At 61.0% G+C, this 17875-nt stretch overlaps 1 protein-coding gene across 9 annotated transcripts; it reads right to left on the bottom strand.

Moving 5' to 3' along the window:
* Positions 1 to 192: 192 nt before the first annotated feature.
* Positions 193 to 14644, bottom strand: GIT1 (GIT ArfGAP 1). Of its 9 annotated transcripts, none has more exons than XM_022595595.2 (22): positions 14368 to 14472; positions 12223 to 12370; positions 8705 to 8838; positions 8127 to 8239; positions 7900 to 8005; positions 7175 to 7392; positions 6995 to 7089; positions 6616 to 6658; positions 4676 to 4702; positions 4437 to 4485; positions 3907 to 3979; positions 3237 to 3334; positions 2699 to 2810; positions 2439 to 2572; positions 2179 to 2331; positions 1838 to 2068; positions 1694 to 1747; positions 1418 to 1504; positions 1218 to 1291; positions 930 to 1112; positions 690 to 795; positions 193 to 512 (listed from the first exon to the last, which is right to left on the bottom strand). In XM_022595595.2, the coding sequence occupies exons 2-22, from the start codon at positions 12260 to 12262 to the stop codon at positions 300 to 302; spliced, it is 2343 nt and encodes a 780-aa protein (XP_022451303.2). In that variant the 5' UTR covers positions 12263 to 12370; positions 14368 to 14472; the 3' UTR covers positions 193 to 299. The 9 variants fall into 9 exon arrangements, with proteins under 9 accessions (XP_022451303.2, XP_089756081.1, XP_022451302.2 ...); XM_089899955.1 differs by having other exon boundaries at positions 12223 to 12311; positions 14368 to 14386; XM_022595594.3 differs by lacking the exon at positions 12223 to 12370 and having other exon boundaries at positions 14368 to 14644.
* Between the last annotated feature and the right edge of the window lie 3231 nt (positions 14645 to 17875).

Here is a 17875-nt window from a genome sequence, read left to right as displayed (position 1 = left end):
AGAGGGCAAGGGGCTGGGAGTGACGCCTTGTAGGCCCCGGCACACTAGAGGGGGAGGGGATGCTATGTACAGGGAGAGGTGCATGGAATGTAGGGGACAGAAGCTCCTGCCACCTCACCTCCCCATCCTTGGGGGCTTGAGGGGGACGGGCACCAGGGCACCTGGCTGCCAGGTGAGAGTGGCAGCACTAAGGGCACTTGTGCCAGCGGCTCTGTTGGGGTGGGGATTAGTGTCTGGAGGGGCCCAGCTCCCATGGCCAGTGAGGTCCCAGGGTGCGGGTGAGGGTGCAGGGAGAGTGGTCACTGCTTCTTCTCTCGGGTGGTGATGGTGACCAGCTGCTTGGCAGCCTTGGCGATGTCGTAGGCGCACTGGATCACCTGCTGAGTCAGCAGCTGGAAGTCCACAGGGGCGCCAGGCTCCAGGGGCACCGTCTTCCGGCACTCGCTCTGCAGCCGGTAGGCGCTGGCGTTGAGCAGCCGCAGGGAGCTGCGCACTGGCTCCAGGGCTGGCCTCTGGAGGGAGGGCAGAGGGAGTTGGGCCTTGGATTTCAAACCACGGGCCATGATATGGCCCAGTGTGTCCATGGCTCCACTCAGGTAGTTGTCAGATCCTCTACACCTGCCCCGCCCTGAGGCCCTGCCCCACCCTGAGGTACCGCCCAGTCCTGCTCCCCTCTCTGGCCCCTGTACCTTTGGGAAGAGAGAGGCTGCTCCCCTCTCTGGCCCCTGTACCTTTGGGAAGAGAGAGGCCATCTCAGTCACAGCCAAATGGATCTTTTCTGAGCACGGCACAAAGCTATGGGGGGAGGGGAGGGTAAATTAATTAGGAGGGCTCTCAGCGAAGGTTCCCAGGGACAGTGGAACACTGGTCCCTCTCTTACCCTCTCCAACACCCCAGAAGTCCATACGAGCCTCCGCCCACCTCCATACCTGTCATGCTTGAATTCCTGGGCAGCCCGCAGTAATTCCTGAATGTTCTTGGTGACCTGCTCCGTCTTCAGGATGACATCCTCTGTGCTGGGAAGCCCAGGGTCGAGGTCTCCATCCAGGCTTTCCAACTCTGGGTGGAAGTCCTCTTCCTTGCCCAGCTCTAGAAACCTCTTCCCTTCCAGGCTGGGGTTAGAGAGGAGGGAGGGAGGCATTCCAGCCGTGAGGCCGCTTGCCTACACCCGCACAGACGCTCAGGGGCCACTCACCCCCCTCCCCCGGGTGCCTCACCCCAGCAGTGGGTCCCCACTTTGCGTGTTCTCATAGTCACTGTCTGCGCCGCTACCGTGGCGGGAAAGCTTGCTCTGGAGGGGTACAGGGAAGGGGTGGCAGGTAAGGTGCACGTTCACAGACCCCCCCCCCCCCGCCCATCACCTCCCAAGCACACATCTCACTCAGCCCATCCCTCCGGCCCTGGAGATGCACATTACCGAGTGGCGGCTTCCTTCCTGGGAGCACGACAGCAGTGGGGAGGAGGGAGTGAAGGGCACAGCTGAGGCCGACACCCCCTTCCGGACCTGAAACCCAGGCAGGGCTGGAGTCAGTCTCCTCCTCCCCACCACCCCCCTTGCGGCTTCCCTGCAGTGAGGCTGGGACCATGTGTGTCTAGTCATCCCTGTGCCCAGCGTCCAGCATAGAGCCTGGCACCTGCTGGGGCTCACAATCTATTTGTGGGAACGGACCCACCTCCCTCAGGCCCTGCTTACCCGGTAAAGGCCAGCAGGGACGTGCACTGAATAGATGGCGTCATCCTCCAGCTCCTGGGGGTGGCACAGTGGGCGTCATGGAGGGCCCTGCAGTGGTCCCAGCCCCGTCTCCACCCCCCACCCCGAGGCCCGTGGGCAGCTCACAGTGCTGTGGAAAGGCTGGAGCCGGGTGGTGAGTTCATCCCCAGGTGGGCCTCCAAAGGGCTTCAGGGCAGAGCCCGGTTCATACATGGAGAAGGCCTGGCGGTCTCTGCGGTGGGTGCTCCCGCCAGGCCCCACGGGCGCGTGCTCCGCTCGTTCGCTGGGGAGTGGGGCTGTGGGCACTGGCCCTGGCGGCTGCCGGATCTGCAAGTTCTCGGCCTGCAGCTTGTGGATCTGAGAGTGGGAGTGGTGTCAAGACACTCTGGATGGTCCAGGCAGCTCCACCACCTCCAGGAGGGAGTAACTCCTCCCCGCCCTGGGGCCCTGGGAGGCCCCGTCCTCACCTCCCGCTGCAGCCTCCGGAGCTCGTCACTCAAGCTGCTGTTGACTTTCATGAGCTGCTGCACCTTTGCCTCAGAGGCAGCCAGGGCCTTCTTGAGCTCCAGGTACTCCTGCAGCGTCACGGCCCCGTCCGACAGGTCTGAGGAGTCCATGCTCTGCAGAAGGAGACGTGAGCCCGTCAGTCCCCTGGTCCCCGAGGCCCGAGCTACGAGAGGATGGAGCAGGGCCTTGGTGGAGGCGTGGGGAGGGGCAGCGCTCAGACCCGAGCACGGTTGTTCCGAGTGGCACCGGCGCTGCGCAGGGGCTCCTGGTCTGTGTCCTCGTCCGAGGCCACGCTGTCGTAGTCGTGCTGGTCGTCCAGGTCACTCTGGCTCCGCACAGACAGCTCGAGGTTGTCTGAGGGCACAGGCCTGTCACTCAGGGCTCACGCGGCCCATCTATCATGCCACCCCCACAAGGGAGCCATGAGAGAATATCCTGGAACAGTGCCCGCCACCGCGCCCCCATCCACGCCCTTCCCACCTGTGGGGCTGCTCAGGCTCTTGCCCTGCTGTCTCCGCTTGGCCTCACTGAGAATGTCGATGATCAAGGTGGCAAACTCTCGGGCATTAAAGCGGGCCAACTTCTGTCGCCCCTGAGAGGCAGAAAGGGCCAGGCCGGTGTGAGAAGGCCCTTAGGGCTGACACACAGAGATGGGGACAAAGCAGCCAGGCCGTCCGACAGTTGACTTAACCACAGCTAAAACGTGCCAGACCAGCTCGCTGGGCCAGGGCAGGGGGTGGGGAATGACACAGATTCGGGGTGCCTAGGGGAGCTCTCAGGAAGAGGCTGGAACCCCCCCCCCCAGGGGGCTGCTCACCAAATGCTCCAAAGAACAGCCTCCTCCCCATTCCCAAATCCCAGAGCCAGCGGGGCCAGGGAGAGGCCGCAGCCAGGAGTGGGGAAGACTCGGCCCAGACAGCAGCCTGCCAGGAAGGGCAGGACCCATAGAGCTGGTGACCCCAGGAGGGGAGATCGTCGCCCCAGCCCCACCCCCCCCACGCCGGTCCAGCCCACTCACCTGATTCCGTGTGGCTGAGTATTCAGGGTTAACGGGCAGGAAGGGTACGGCACTGCGCTCTGTCACCAGGGTGCTGTGGTTTTGGGTTGCCAGCCACACTGGGGGGGAGGGGCAGGGAGCGGATGGTCCGCAGTGGCCAGGCCCATGGGGTGGAGGTGGGAAAGCGAGGAGCACAGCCTTCCGAGCTCCTCCCCATGCCCACCGATTGTTGGTGTTCAAGAAAGGGGTGGTCTCCGGACAGGGGAAGTAAGGCTGGGTCAGGGAGAGGCCGGTTGGGGACTGACAAACAGAACGAGGCGACTCCCTCCCGCCAGCCCCTGCCAACCGGGAGTTTGTGCTGGAATCTGGCTGTGGCCAGGAAGAAGGGATGTAGGGGGCGGAGTGGGACTGGGGAGAGAGCCGAAGTGGGAGGCAGCCAGAGCAGAGGAGCCCCAGCCCAGGGCACTGGGGGAGAAGCAGGCTGGCGGCCTCCAGCTCAGCATGCTCCGCCTGTGGGGCTGGGCTCACGGCTGGCCGGGGCTTACGTGCAGGCCTACGGAGCAGACCAGCCCCCGGTACCTCTTCCTAGTCCCAGTAAAAGGACCCCAGAGCCACACCAGGTCCCGGCCCCTCCCCAGCAGGCAGGCGCGCTGTCCCCTCTGCCCAAGGCTTCGATCCCCTCCCGGCTCACCAGCGTCATTTTCTCTTCGATCCACCTCGTCATACACGTCCATGGCAAGTTCCTCAAAAAGCCGGTTGCTGAGCTGGAGGCGGAGATGGGGACCCAGGCTTTGTCAGATCCACTGACCCCCCCCCAGTGCCAAGCAAGCCAGCTCACCAGGATCTTAGAAGATGTCGAAAACGACTTGTGTGTCCCTTGTGCCGCCCAGCCCTCCCCCCAGTCTCAGAACTGGCAACTGGGGTAGGGGTCTGCCTGCCAAGCTCCGAGGTGTGAGAGGCAGAGGGAGACCAAAGCAGACTGGTTAGTGCCCAGGTAGCTAGAGATGCGCCTCGTGCCCTGGGAGCCTTAGGAGGGCAGAGCCAGGGTCAAAGGCGAGGGGTGCGGAGGTGGAGGACAGGTGACTGAGGAGACTAGAGTGAGGGGCGGGTCCAAGACTTGGAAGAGGGCACCAGGTCAGAGAAAGGGGGAGCCATCGCAGGGACGGGGGCGGGTCAGAGATGGAGGGCAGCTCCAAGCCTTAGGAGCCTGAGCAGACTCACCGCCTGCAGTTTCTTCTTGGCAGCTTTGGCCAACTCGGACAGGTCTAGGCTGTGGACGAAGGAGGGAGACGGGAATGGGGAAGAGGGGAGAGGCCAGACGTGAGCAGTGGCCAGGCCCCTGCCAGTGACCTCCCAAACATGCAGGGATCCCAGGGAGACGACACCCCAGGTGCTGCACACCAAATGCCTCCCTGCCCCACCAAACCTCCAGAGCCTGTTCCCGAGCAGGCACCATATACCTCTGAGACATGCACTTTTGCCGAGATCTAAGTCCAGAGGAAGGCAGCAGAGGGAAGAACAGGACAGAGGCAGCAATTACCCAGGAGCAGGGCAGCAAACGCCTTCCCACGTCAAGCTCCGACCCAGAGTGTACCAAGCCCAACTCATCTTCCCCCCAGCCCCTCCTCGGCCGGCTCGCTCTTCCTCTCAGTGACCCACCGCACCAGCGGCAGCTCCTGGGGGTCACCTGCAACCTCCCTCACCCTCAAGCCCTAGCCAGGCTTTCCCCAGGTTCTGCCATTCCATCCTCCTGCCTGGTCTTTTGCAACATTTCTTCACCCATCTTCCCGCTTCAGTCTTGCCCCTGCACCCCTTTATTCGCCCAGAAGCCAAAGTATTTTTGACACATCTGGCTGCGCTACCGCTCGCCTTAAGAACTTTTCAATAGTAACAGGTTATGTATGGCACACTTCAACAAAAAGCTCACTTAAAAATATGCTAGGGAATTCCCTGGCGGTCCAGTGGTTAGGACTCGGTGCTTTCACTGCCGGGGGACCAGGTTGGGGAACTAAGATCCCGCAAGCCACGTGGTGCGGCCAAAAAAATAAACGAAATAAAAACGCTAAATGCTTTGCAGGCACTATCTCATTTAATCCTCTCAGAAGCCCAGAAAGATAGGTACAGTCACCCTTATTTCCAGGAGCAGTAACTAAGGCTCAGAGAGGTTAAGGAGCCTGCCTGAAGCCACACAGCCAGTAAGCGGCAGAGCAGACTCCACATGACTGTGTTGGAACCTCTCTGCTCTTGGGGTCTTGGGGTGGTCTCAGCTCTTGTCGGGGCTCAGGACCGGCCACTCTCTTGCCCCGTCTCTCTTCCAGTCCTGCTCCTGGGATTCCCTGCCTCTCACATGCTTCAGCTACACAGTCTGCCTGTAGTTCCTGGCACAACATTTCTGACGTCTATGCCTTTGCCTCTTTTGCTGCACTCCCCACAATGGACTACAACTGACTAGGGTGCCTCTCCTCTTGGCTGTGACCTCCTTAAGGGTAGGGATCACGCCTGAGTTACCTCTGGGTCCAGCGGCAAGAACAGCTGGCACTGGGAAGGTGGTCGGTTAACATTTCATTGAGAACATGTTTACAACACACACGCAAGCAGGCAGACACATCAGGCAAAATCAGACCAGAAAAGTAGCGGGGTGTCGTGGGGTCTCAGCAGAGAGAAGATCTGGGCGTTCAGGGATCCGAGGTGCCCAGGTCTGACCATCCCCATCTGGCCACACTGGCTTCTGGAGAGGGAGGGAGCCTCCTCTCCAGATCCAGGCCAGCAGGCACAGCTTGGCCATCGCGGGCAGCCACCAGGTGGCGCCAGCATCCATCTTGTGAGCTGGGTGAGCATCCCCCCACCCCCCACCCCCACCCCCACCCCGAGCCTGAGCTCCCGAGGCCTCTTGGATAAGAGGCAGAAACACCTCTACTGGCCTTGGGCCCGCAGCCCCTGCCCAATTTTGGCCTGGCAGAATCCCAAAGTTAGTCAAACTCCCGGGGCCCACCACCTTTTCACTGAAGAGCAAAAATTTGTCTAAAGATTTTACAGTTGGGGTCAGTGCCACTGGGAACAGAACTCAGTGATCCGCTGCTCCTAGGGGGTCTGTTTCTTTTTTTTTTTTTTTTTTGGGGGGGGCTGTTTCTTGTACTCAAGCCCCATGTGCTTGACAGCCATGGGGGTTAGGCTGTGCTGGCCGTGTGCTGAGTCAACATTTCTTACCTGCCTTGGGGCCCAGCATTAGGGAGTGAGGACTGGACTGCGATACGCTTGTGCCTCCAGCCCCGAAGGGGAATGGGGGTGGGGGTCCCAGGCCCCTAAAGCTGAAGAGTTGGGGGGTGGGGGCGGCTCTGGGGGTCAGTCACCCACAGGGCATCCAGCCGCCTCTGGGAAGGGGTGTCAGGTGGGCACTCACCTGTCTGCCATCTGTGGGATGATGTAATGCCCATTCCTGTGATCTGAATAAAAATAAAAATGCCAAGTCACTGGTGCTGGGTGGCCTTAGCAGCTGGGAGCCCACCTCACTGCCACGAGCAGGGCTTGGCACCCAGAAGTGACAGGAGAAGGGAGGAGGGCAGGCCACCCCCAAGAGCCCTGGGAACTGGCTGGAAGTTATGCCCACCCCCATTCCCTACCCCAACACGCTGCAGCCCAGAGCCTGCAGCAATTTCACAGGAGCCAGTTGCCTAGCAACGTTGTTCCCCAGCCGGCTTTGTCACCATGGCACCTGCTGCTGGGGTGTGTCTGGGTCCCACCTGCCTGGCCCAGCCAAGCCTGCCCCACACACTGCTCACCCGGCTTGCGTCCACAGAGATAGAAGGCCAACCGGTCAGTGAGCTCATACTGGCACTCGACTAGCCTTTCCGCCAGCTCATGGTGCCCCGCCTGCCTGTGGGGAGGGGGCATGGCTCAGCCCTACAGCCGCAGCCCGCTCCCCACACCCACCTGAGCCTCACCCTTCAGCGGACCCTCACCTGGCATAGTCAATGGGTGTGCGGCCGTTAACATCAGGGGAGCCAGGGTCAGCCCCGTACACCACGAGAAGCTCGGCCTGCAGCGTCTGCCCTGCCTTGGCAGCCACATGCAGCGGTGTGGTGCCCTTCTCTGGGTGGAAGAAGTTGGCCTGGGCACCCAGGGACAGCAGGCGCAGACACGTCTCCAGGTTTCCCGTCCGCACGCTCGAGTGGAGTTGCTGTGAGGAGCAGAGTGTGCCACAAACGGGTGTGGGGGGGGCCCCTCCCACCTCCAGCGGCCCCTGGTCCAGGCCCACCTGGGACTCCTACCAGCTCCAAGGGGCCCAGCTGAAGTTAGGTTGTCGAGGAGACAGAGGGCTTCCCACTAGGAGTTCATGCCCATTAATCACAGCTGCAGTCAGTCACCACCTACCACAGCTGTTAACTCTGTGGTAGATGCTATTTCTTTCCCATTTTACAGATAAGGAAACCGAGGCTCTGGGAGGCTCAGAAACTGCCCAGAGTTTTCTGCCTTTCGGGCATCAGCTGAAGAATTTTAGCCTCGTGTATCCACTTGGGAGCGGAGGGGCCTTATTCACACGCGGCCTGACCATGCAATCTCGTCCCTTCACTGTGCCCGCCATGCTTGCCTGACCTGGCTGCCTTGGGGGCCTAGGGCTCAGTGGTGATGGCACTGTGGGTGAGGAGAGGAGAGGCCCAGCCGTCCGCTGTGGGGCCCCGCAAACCTTGCTGAGGTCCTTGGCGGTGACTCCGTCGTCGTCCCGGCAGGGCAGCTTGTGCACAAAAGCCAGCATCTGGTACTTGGCTCTGATGAACTCTGACTTGATGGGGCTGTATGGAGCACGCAGGAGGAAATGGGGAGCAGAGTGGGAGAGGCCAGTTGCCCAGCGACCTCCCAGGCTCCTGCCCCTGAGCGCACAACCTCAGCCACCACCCCTCGAGCCCGACTCACTGGACTTTGTCTTGGGGGTTGGCTTTGCGCCGGCCGCTCTGCACCTGCGCGGGGTCCAGCAGGGAATGCTCCCAGATGGAGTTGGCCCCGTTGCTGGCGAGCGTGTGCACCATCTGTAGGGAAGAGGTGCCAGAGTGAGAATGCCCACTGCGCGCTGCGGAACACCTCCGAGCACCAGGCTGGACACAGTACTAAAAGGCCTACTGTGTGCCTGGCACCGCTGCACCCCTACCCAGTCAGGCCATCCCAGCCAAGGATGCGGGTCCTGCTTAGCACTTCGGGTGACATGGTGGGCACACCAAGGCTCTGAGACGTTAAACTCAACACTACATGGCCGAGCTACTAGGTGGCAGAGCTGGGGTGAGAGCCCAGGTCTGTGTGACTCCAGTCCTGGAAGCCTCCTCTCTGTGTGGGCCGGCGCCCGGGTGGAGAGGGTCAGGATTGGGTTCTGCCCTGGGTGGGTGCTGCCCCCGGAAGCTGCGGGATCCAGACAGCTGTGTATGTGGGTGCAGGGGGGAAACGTGCCAGCGCTCAGCACACGCTACGGGGAAGGAAGCACGGCCCGGCACAGCCCGTACCTGCAGCAGAGTGGGGGGCCAGGCGCTGTGGCGAAGGTGCTTGACGATGGAGATGTGGCGTCCCAGGCTCCGGTGCACACTGCAGCACTCGTCACACACCAGCACACCCCTGCTGATGGAGGCCCAGCCGGGGTCTGCCGGGGTGGGGGTAAGGGTCAGCCACAGCCAGACACGGGTGAGGCCTCCTGAACAGCGCCCTGGGCCCGCACTACGCTTAGAACTCCACGCGCATTTGCTCACTCAGTCCCCCAAGGCTCTGGGAGCTGGACCAGCGATGAGGACGCTGAGCTCTGGAGGTGGGAGGGACTCCCATCAGAGCCAAGCCCTTTCCTACGTCTTTGCCCCTCTGGGGAGGTGTGGTCCCCAGGGCCTACTCAGCGGGCAAAGCTTCCTGTCCTGCAGCCACTGCGACCAGTTCCACAGCCTTTCCCCAGGGAACAAGGCTGCCACCCTAGCCCTGCCCCAGGGAGGCAGAAGTCCCCAAGGACTGCACGCCACACATCTCTAGGCACTCCTGCGTCCGGATCAGTGCCACATTTCTCCTACACTCAGGCTTCTTTTAGAACCACTAGCTCACCTGCCTGACCCATCACACCCCTCTGGGGGCTCCCGCCTCTGTCCTCATCCTGGCAGGTAAGAGCCCCTTTCATGACCGAGTCTCCTGACACCACCAGTGATGGGGTGAGCTGGAGTCCCTCTTAAGGGGGATGGAGAGAGCAAAGGAACTAACACTGACTGAGTACCCACTGTGTACCAGTTGGGTGCCATAAGTATGGTACCTCTGACTGTCAGGCAAGGTGGGAAATGCTACCCCTGCTTTACCAATGAGGAAACAGTGTCTCAGAGAGGTTAGGGTGCTTATTCAAAGCCACAGAGCTAATGAGTGGGATTGCTGGGATGTGAACCCAGGCATTTAGACGCTGGAGACCATGCCATGTCCACACCAGCTGCTGTTGCAGCCCCAAGTGGGCAAGGGCCATGGGAGCCACTCTCCACTCCTTGGGGAGAAGTGAACTTTAGAAGCAAGAAGGGGGACCAGAGCAGGATGGGAACTCCTGGGGTCCTTCTCCAGGGCAGGGGAGATGCCACCCATCCCAGGCCCCTTGGGAGAGGGGGAGGAGACAGCTGCATACAGCTCAGGCTGCAGAAAGGTCACGGGGGAGAAAGCAGCCATTGTGTGCCACTGGAGAGTGGGGGCAGGGAGCCTCTCTTGCAGGACACTGTGCTCTGCCCAGGCCCCCGGCCTGTCTCACGAAGCCCCGTCCTGGCGGGCGGTGAGGGGGTGGGGACTGGCTCTCTGCCTCGCCCCTAGTGCTCATGTTGTCCAGAGCGGCCCCCACCAGAGGAGGGGACAGGCTTGGGGTAATGAGAGCCTCTCCAACCAGAAGGCAATTCTCATACCCTTCCCTGCAAGGACTTCTACCAGTGTTCGCCAGAGAACTGTGAGGAAACTGAGTCAGGATACAGCCTGAGCTCTGCCGTGGTGAGTGTCCCCTCCATGGCATGGAAACAGGAGGTGAAAGGAGGAGGGCTCAGTTCTTTGGGTCTGGACTTCTTTAGGGATCCCCCCAAAACAGGGCAGAGGGATGCAGGAGGTACCCGCCATACACCTTCCTCGGAGGCTGAGGGGCCCACGAGGAAAGGACCCGCCATCTGTGCCAAGAGGGGGAGCCCTAGAGCAAACTTTAGTGTTGGCTTTACCCAAACGGTGAGGGCCCCCCCCTCCCGGGGCATGGAAAGCTCCTTTCCCCCCCACCCCCAAACACCACTGGGTCAGGGGTCTGCCTGCCAGCCCCCTCCGCCAGCCCAGGCAGGAAGCTGGAAATGACGCAGCCTGAATTCCTCTTGTTGAAATGGTGGGGTTTCCTGTCAGGAGGGAGCCGCCCAGTCCAGGATCATAAATGGGCAGCTCTAAGGCCTCCACCCCAAGCCCGTGGCCCTACCGGAGAAGCCAGGCCTGGGAAGGCTGGCCAGATATCCAGGGCCAGACCAGACACGGTGAGCCCCTGAATGAGGCAGTGACCAGGATCTGGGGAAAGGGGTCCAAGGCTCTGCTCAGCACTCCCCCAGCCTGGGGGAGGGGTTCTCCCTCTCTTCCACGGTGACCTGAAATAGGAAGGGTGGGCAGGGGACACTGTCCTGGTCTGGGGCACACTGGTGCCAGCTCAGTTCTGGATGACACAAATGGGTCACCTTACTACCTACTCCCTATGTCCAAGGGGCCTGGGCCTACCCAAGCAGGAGCCCCCAAGGCCCACCTAGGCCAGTTCCTAAGCCAAAGGGCCAGGAAGGGTTTCTGAAAGTCAAATGGCTATTGTAATTTAAGGTTAAGGGACCTTGCCCCCAAATAGGCTTCCAGGACCAAACTCAGGGCAGAAGGGTAGGGGGCAGAAGGGTTAGGGGATGTGGCCTCCTCCTCAGTACCCTGCCAACCTTCCCCCTGGGCTTCTGCCTCAGTCGTGGGGCGGGGGGCGTCTGGTTATGTGTGAGCAAGTGGCAGGAGGGGTCCTGGGATAATGTTCCCCAGCACCAACCCCATGGAGGCCTCTATTAAGGTGAATACATGTCACCACCCAAAGCCACTGGTGACCTCCAGGGCCCGGAGCCAGCCTCTTCTTATCTAGGGACCAGATCCTCACTAGACAAGAGGGAGAAGCCCCCCCATCTTGAAAGCAGGCAAGAGTAATCCATGGGGATAGAGGTCAGAATGGCGGTTGCCTTTGGGGGGCGTTGACACAAGAAAGCTCTATAAGGTGATAGGAATGCTCTACCTCTTGATCGGAGCTGTGGTTACACAAGTATATACACAGGTAAAAACTTATCAGGCTGAACACTAAGAAAAAGGCATTTTGCTGTACATAAGTTATACCTCAGTAAAAGAAGAAGCCCATCACTCACCCCACCCCACAACCTACATTATGAAGACAAATGAGCCTGCAGGTTCCCAAATGTCCCTAGCTGGTGGCCAGCCTTGCTCACTCAAGGTGCCTGCAGGATGGGCATCTTGAGGTCTTCACGCCTGTGCCTGGGGCTGCCAAAGTGGGAAGGCTGCCTGAAGGCCTGTGGTGTGAGGCACAGGCCCGTGACAGAGAAGCCAGGACTGTGCGGCAGGGTGAGTGGAGGGGCAGGAAACATTCTCCAGGGTTCCCTGACCCCTGGCCCTCTCCTGGATTCCCAAGGCAGGCAGGGACACAGACGGTGCCTAACGAGGTGGCACCAGCTGCTAGAGCAGCCATGCTATGCCCAGCCGTCTCACAGCATACTCACACTTGTCCCGAGTGCCCAGGCCTGTGAGCAGAGGGAGGACAGGGCCCTTCTGGGTCGGGCTGCATCTTACCTTTCACCTCCATGACCCTGCAAATTAACCAACCACAAAAAGGCCACGACCCCATTCCTAGGGCTGGGACTGCAGGGCTCCTATCACAATGAGAAGCCTACGACTTTGGGTAGGAAGCATACACCAAGGAGGTGGCTCTGGGCCTGGGCTCCAAACTGCTGGTTTCCCTCAAGCCTCTTACCTGGGCTGCTACAGGTCCCAAACTGAAAATGCCACGCCATGCATCATAGTGTCGGGGTGTGGGGTAGCCCCAAAGAGTCAGCTGGGGTCCTGAGAAGCATCCAGACACTTGAAGAATGCCTGCGATGTGCCAGACACCATGCTAGGTGCTGGGGTGGGGGGATGAGCAAGACTTCATCAGCACCCTGCACGCCCCACCATCCTGACCTCACCACCTGCCTCTTCCTGATCTGTATTCTGGATCAGGGGAAAAGGAGATTCCAGGGGGGCACAAATGGCTCTGTGGGATGAGGACTAGGGAGGGAGCTGGGCACCCCAACACAACAGATACACACCACTCCTGCCCATGCCCACTGGACATCCAGAGGCTTCCAGCCAAACAGTCAAATGCAGCAGAGAAAGGACAACTGCCTTGCTAATGCTGCCCAGTGTCCCCCTGGCCCAGAATCCGGACCACAGACTTGGAGGTGGAACAGTCCTCAAAAACCATTTCTACTCCAACTTCTTTGCCTCAGAGTTGAGGAAACTGAGACCCAGAGTGAGGAAAGTCTTGCCATGAGTCACAGAGTAAGCTGGAAACAAAGACAACACCAAAATCCAGGCTTCCCTGATAAAGTGTTTACTAAGCAACCCCCTCCCAGTCCTACCTGCCCTCCCCCACTGCTACTTCTGCCAGCAGAGGTGCAGAACAGCCTCAGACAGACAGACAGAAGGCAAGCTCTCCTCCCAGCCCTTCCATCCCCAGACCTGCCTGCAGCTGGGGTAAGGAGAGAGTTTCTAACTAATCAGGGGTAGGGACACCCCTTCTCTCCTCCCCTCACCCCCCCCCCAGATAGTTTCTTCAAGGCCCTCTAGACCATTACATACCCTGAGAGGAGGCCTCAGGGTCAAAACCACCCAGATCACCGTGCCTCTGCCAGGCACCCACAGTTCCCTGTTGGGGTCCTGGTCCTGTCCAAAGGGTGGCTGCAAGTTACGGGCCCACAAAACAGCACCCCACACTCTCACACTTATTTTGTGCCCAGAGGTTCACAGACAACCCCACCCTCCCCCGAGCCTGCCCAGAGGTCTCCCAGGGAGATGGTGCCTTTTCTAAAAAGAAGCCGGTCAAGGGCCAGGGCTTTCCTTTCCCCAGGCCAGCTGCTGAGCCCCATCACTGGCAGTGTCCTCCCACATCAGAATGGAGCAGCCTCTCTGGGTCACTGATCCTCACTTCCTCAGTAGGTCGGGGGGGGGCGCGGTTTACATCACCCTGGACCTGACTCTGCTGGGAAGGAGAAGGGAAACACCACGGTAAATATAGCCAAGAGGCAGGCCAAGAAGCCAGGTGGATCCCAGGAATCTAGGCACCCCTCGGCACTGCTCCCTACCCATTTCTGGCCAGACTGGGCTAGGGGATGGGGAGGGGTCTGTGCCCAGGCTGGGGTAACGCCAAGCCCACCTTCCAAGTAGGCCTTACTGGAACCCAGTAAAAGCTGTCTCGTTGCTCCCAGTCACCAGGCCTCGGGACGCCTCGGGGGAAGATGCCCAGGCTCGTGGTGGCCCTGAACACCAGGCCCTGCGAGGAGCCTTGGGAACCCGGGGCAGGGAGTCCTAGGAGTAGCCACCCCGTCATCTGCTCCCGAGGAAACAGTATCCAGGCCCCCCTGGCCCATCTGCCCAGCTCTCTGCCCCTTGCCCTCCGCCACCCCAGCGGGCGCGCAGACCATGCGAGCAGCAGGTGCAAGACGCGGGGGTGGCACTGAGATGACACAAAACCACACTCGCCCCCACCTCCTAAACCCGGCCGGCCTCTGCCACAGCCCTCCTGCCACCCCAGGCTGGCGCTTCCGTTTGGATACTGAGATGGAAGGGGGAGCAGCCAGCTGCCCTCCTCCCTCATACTGAGGGGTGGGAGGCGGCGCCGGGAATGTCCTTCCTCGCCGGTCCACGGACGCGAGGAAACAGCGGCCCCCCAGGCCTCCCTCCCGCCAAGGACGCGGCTCCGCAGTGGCCCGGGCGGGGGCCGAGACCGGAGGCCGGAGGCCGCAGCCCCCGGCCCGGCCCCGCCCCGCCCTCCGGCCCCGCAAAGCGCTCCCGCCAGGCCCCGGCGCCCGCCCGGCGGTGCCTCGGTGAGCGGTCCCGCCCCCGGCCCGGCCCCGCTTACCCGGGGCGCTGCAGTCCGCACACACCTCCGCTCGCGGCCCCTTCCGGGACATCCTCAGCGGCGACGCGGCCGCAGCCCTCTGGGCCAGCGTGGGGGGCGCGGGCGGCGGGCCCGGGCGGCGACGGCCCCTGCAGCCCGGCCCAGCTCCGGCAAGGCCTCGGCTAGGCTCCGCGAGCCCGGCCAACCGTCCGCCCCCGAGGCTGGCCCGGAACCCGCCGTGCCCGCCCGCCCGCTCGCCCTCGGGCGCCCTCCGCCCCGCACCGCCCCGCGCCGCCCCGCGCAGCCCCGCCGCCGCTCGCCGCTCTCTCTCTCTCCGCCCCCTGCGCGGCTCCCGGCCGCTCCTGCAGGAAGCGGCGCAGGCCCGTCCCACCGGGGGAGGGGCAGACTGCACACCCGCCCCGCCGCCAGGCCCTGCCTGCCGCGCCTCCAGGAGAAAGGAAGCCGAGAGCGCGGGCGGGAGGGGGCGGGGGCGCTTAAAGGGGCCACGGCCGCCGCAAGGCCAGAGCCGGCAGTGCCTCCTACGGCCCAGGCCTCGGCTCCGGCGCACCCCTGTCCCCAGACGGTGTGAGTTTGCCTCACAGCCCCATCCCCTTCATTTCCGGGGACAGTGACCCCTGGGGATCAGAGAAGAGAGTAAGGAGCTGGAGGCCCGGGCTCCCCTTCCTCATCAAGGGGCTGTGGTTCAGGGTACCTGTCTCTGTTTGGGGTGAGTTGTGCATCCTGGTCCCCCATGAGTCCGCCTGTGTGTCCAGGTGTATGTGTGGTCACACTCTTGCTGACTACGCACACCGCCAGCAATATGGACGCCCAGGTGCCAGAGGTCATGCAGTGTATCCCCTGCCACCGGGCTAAAAAGACATCTATTCCTCCTCCATGCTTTCATCCAGAGAGGAAAGAATCTGGGCAATTTTTTTTGAAGACCTCCTGAGGAGTGACCACCGTGCCTGTGTGCAGTAATATCCACTTCGCATCGGTCTTGTATATATCAACGGTGTTTCTGAGCCACCAGGGGTGTGTGTGTCCAGGGCGTGTGCATATAACATACAGGGACCTTTACTGTGGTGGCCTTTCTTCCTGGACTTCACACTGAGACTCATTGGAGGTGGGCGGGGGTGGACAGGGAGAGAAGGCGCAGGCCGCACGTGGGTGCACCCCTGGACTGAGCATGCTCCCCCATACACGTGTGCCCCACGTGCACCCAACCCCCATCCCTGCAGCAGCAAAAGGCCAGAGCTCTGTGGGGAGAGGGCAGGGGTGCCCAGGCCCAAGGGCCAGGTCAGTGGTGACACGATTAAGGGACGGTTCCCCAGATTAGGGGAGGGTTCCCCATCGGCATGTAGTCCTGCTGTGTAACTAGGGAGCAGGAGGGGAGTCCTTGGGCAGGGGTGCAGGAGTTGGTTGATTTTATCCCAGCGGTGCCAGAGCAGCAGTGACTTGTGGGTGGCAGGCTGCTTCCCTGGGGGAGACAAGTAATGTTCATGAGTCACACCACCCGAAATATATGCAAAGCTGCCTCCATCGCCTTTCGCTGCAGCCCAGATTGACAAGTTTGTTTGAGATTGCGATCCACGAGGTATATTTATAATCGCACCTTAAAAAAAAAATCTTCTTGCAGGCACCCCCTCCCCCCATAGCCAGCAGCTCCTCTGGCAGGGTTTCTGCGAGCTAAGATACCTCGCGGGGGGGGGGGGCGGGGGGGGGGAGGGAGAACACCACCTGCCGCCCTGTGCTGCACTCCACCGAGGAGTCTGTCCATGGGCTTGGTGGCCCCATCCCTGGCGATGGGAGGAACGGCCTGTCCGCTCTTCCTGGGCGCACAGCCCACGAGCTGTGGCCGCCCGTTCACCCCCGATCGACCCCCAGCTATGGAATTTCATTTATTAGAAGTCGAGGCGGCTGCTGGCAACCCCATTGCTTGGCTGTCTTTGTTTCTCTGCTGTGTGGGCGCGTCTCGAGCACGTGGCAGCTGGAGCGCGCAGGCCGGAGGAAAAGCGACCTGAGTTTAGAGTCCAGGGCCACTTGGCAAAAAGAGAAACTCCGGCTGCCCAGAGGATAGCCACCCCCCCCACCCGCCCAATCCAGGCTGAGCTCCCCGCCTCCTTAAGCTCCAAGCCTTTTCAGGGGAGGAAGGATAAGTCACCCCGTTCCCCCCACCCCGCTAGCCCCATCTCCTGGTTGGCCCTGGGACTACCTGGGAGTGGCCGAAGCAGGGCTCCACTCCCCAAACTTTGTTCCCGAAGCCCCCAGCCCCGCCACAGACGAGCTTCTGGGTCTGGGGCTAGGGATAAAAGGGTTTCAGAATTTCCCTTTGGAGACTTTGCCACCTCAGGAAGCAGGACAGTTAAAGAGAGATCACAAAAAGACTCTAAAAACAATTTAATGAGGAAATGTACAGGCATTCTCCCGGCCACTCCTAGCCGTCCCTTCTCCGCTCCAGCCTCCTCCCCAACTCTGGCAGCAGCCACGACACTCTGCTGACCCCTCGTGGTGGAGGTGGGCAGCGGTCTCCGGCTGCGGGAGACGCCAGCTGGCTCCTCCCAGCCTGGAGAAAGGGGCGAGGCTGTCCACTCCTCCCTCATCCTTTCCCGCCGGGGCCTGGCACTGCAGGGTGTGGAGGAGGAAGGACGGAAGACCACACAAAGAAACCTGAGAGAGGCTCGGAGAGTTTGCAAACTTTTGCTAGCACCTCCCACAAAAATGCTTCCTGGATTGTTCTAAGTAGGGCTGGTATGGAATCCCTTATTCCTGTCTTGTTATAAGGTGGGCTCAAGAAGACTCTGTGCCTGGTCCCGCCACCTGTCCCAGTCCGCCTGGTTGGGGGAGGGATGCGCCATTTCCAGGGCAGTCACTATCCTTAGCTCACCCGAGGAGGTAGTATTTAGTGTCACATTTTAGAGGTGAGTGGTCCGAGAAACCAGAAAATTTAAGCAATCTGCGTAAGGTCAGGCAGATAGTAAGGAGGAATTCAAACTCAGGTTCTCTCAGACACCCCAATCCCTATCCACTCCAGGTCCTACCAGCCCTTGCAATAGGCTGCCCCAGAGGGCAATTCCACTTTTATCACGGCATCTGCAGGCACCCTTCTGGAAAGACTTCTCTGCCCTGGGGTTATTCAGGAAGGAGTTAGTCTCTGGAATCAGCCACTTCCTCTCCAGAGGGGACCACATGGGGTGGAGGTGGGGAGCTGCCACCTGCTGCTGTCTCTGCCCAGCCCCACTCTGGTCCTTGCAGAGGACAGAGTATGGGGGGAGGGGTCTGTTCTCCCAGCCTTAATAGACATTCTCTTTCTAACGTCAAATGTGGAAGATGGAGTTGAATTTTGAAAGAAGGCAGGGAAGACTCCTACGCAATATTTCAGGTGCCAGATTCCTGGTTGCTCCAGTGACCCTTACTAATGCCCCGCACCTTTCTCAGGATTCCTTCCATCAGTCACTCTTTTCTTGGAATCTGGATCCTGCTCACGTTCCACTAGGACCCAAACTCAATCCTGAAGGCCACACCTTCCCGC

The sequence above is a fragment of the Delphinapterus leucas genome, chromosome 19, assembly GCF_059928025.1.
Source record: "Delphinapterus leucas isolate spDelLeu-1000000601 "Yukka" chromosome 19, BTC_Dleu_Yukka2, whole genome shotgun sequence".
NCBI lineage: Eukaryota > Metazoa > Chordata > Mammalia > Artiodactyla > Monodontidae > Delphinapterus > Delphinapterus leucas.
This window is presented reverse-complemented; position numbering and strand designations above follow the sequence as displayed.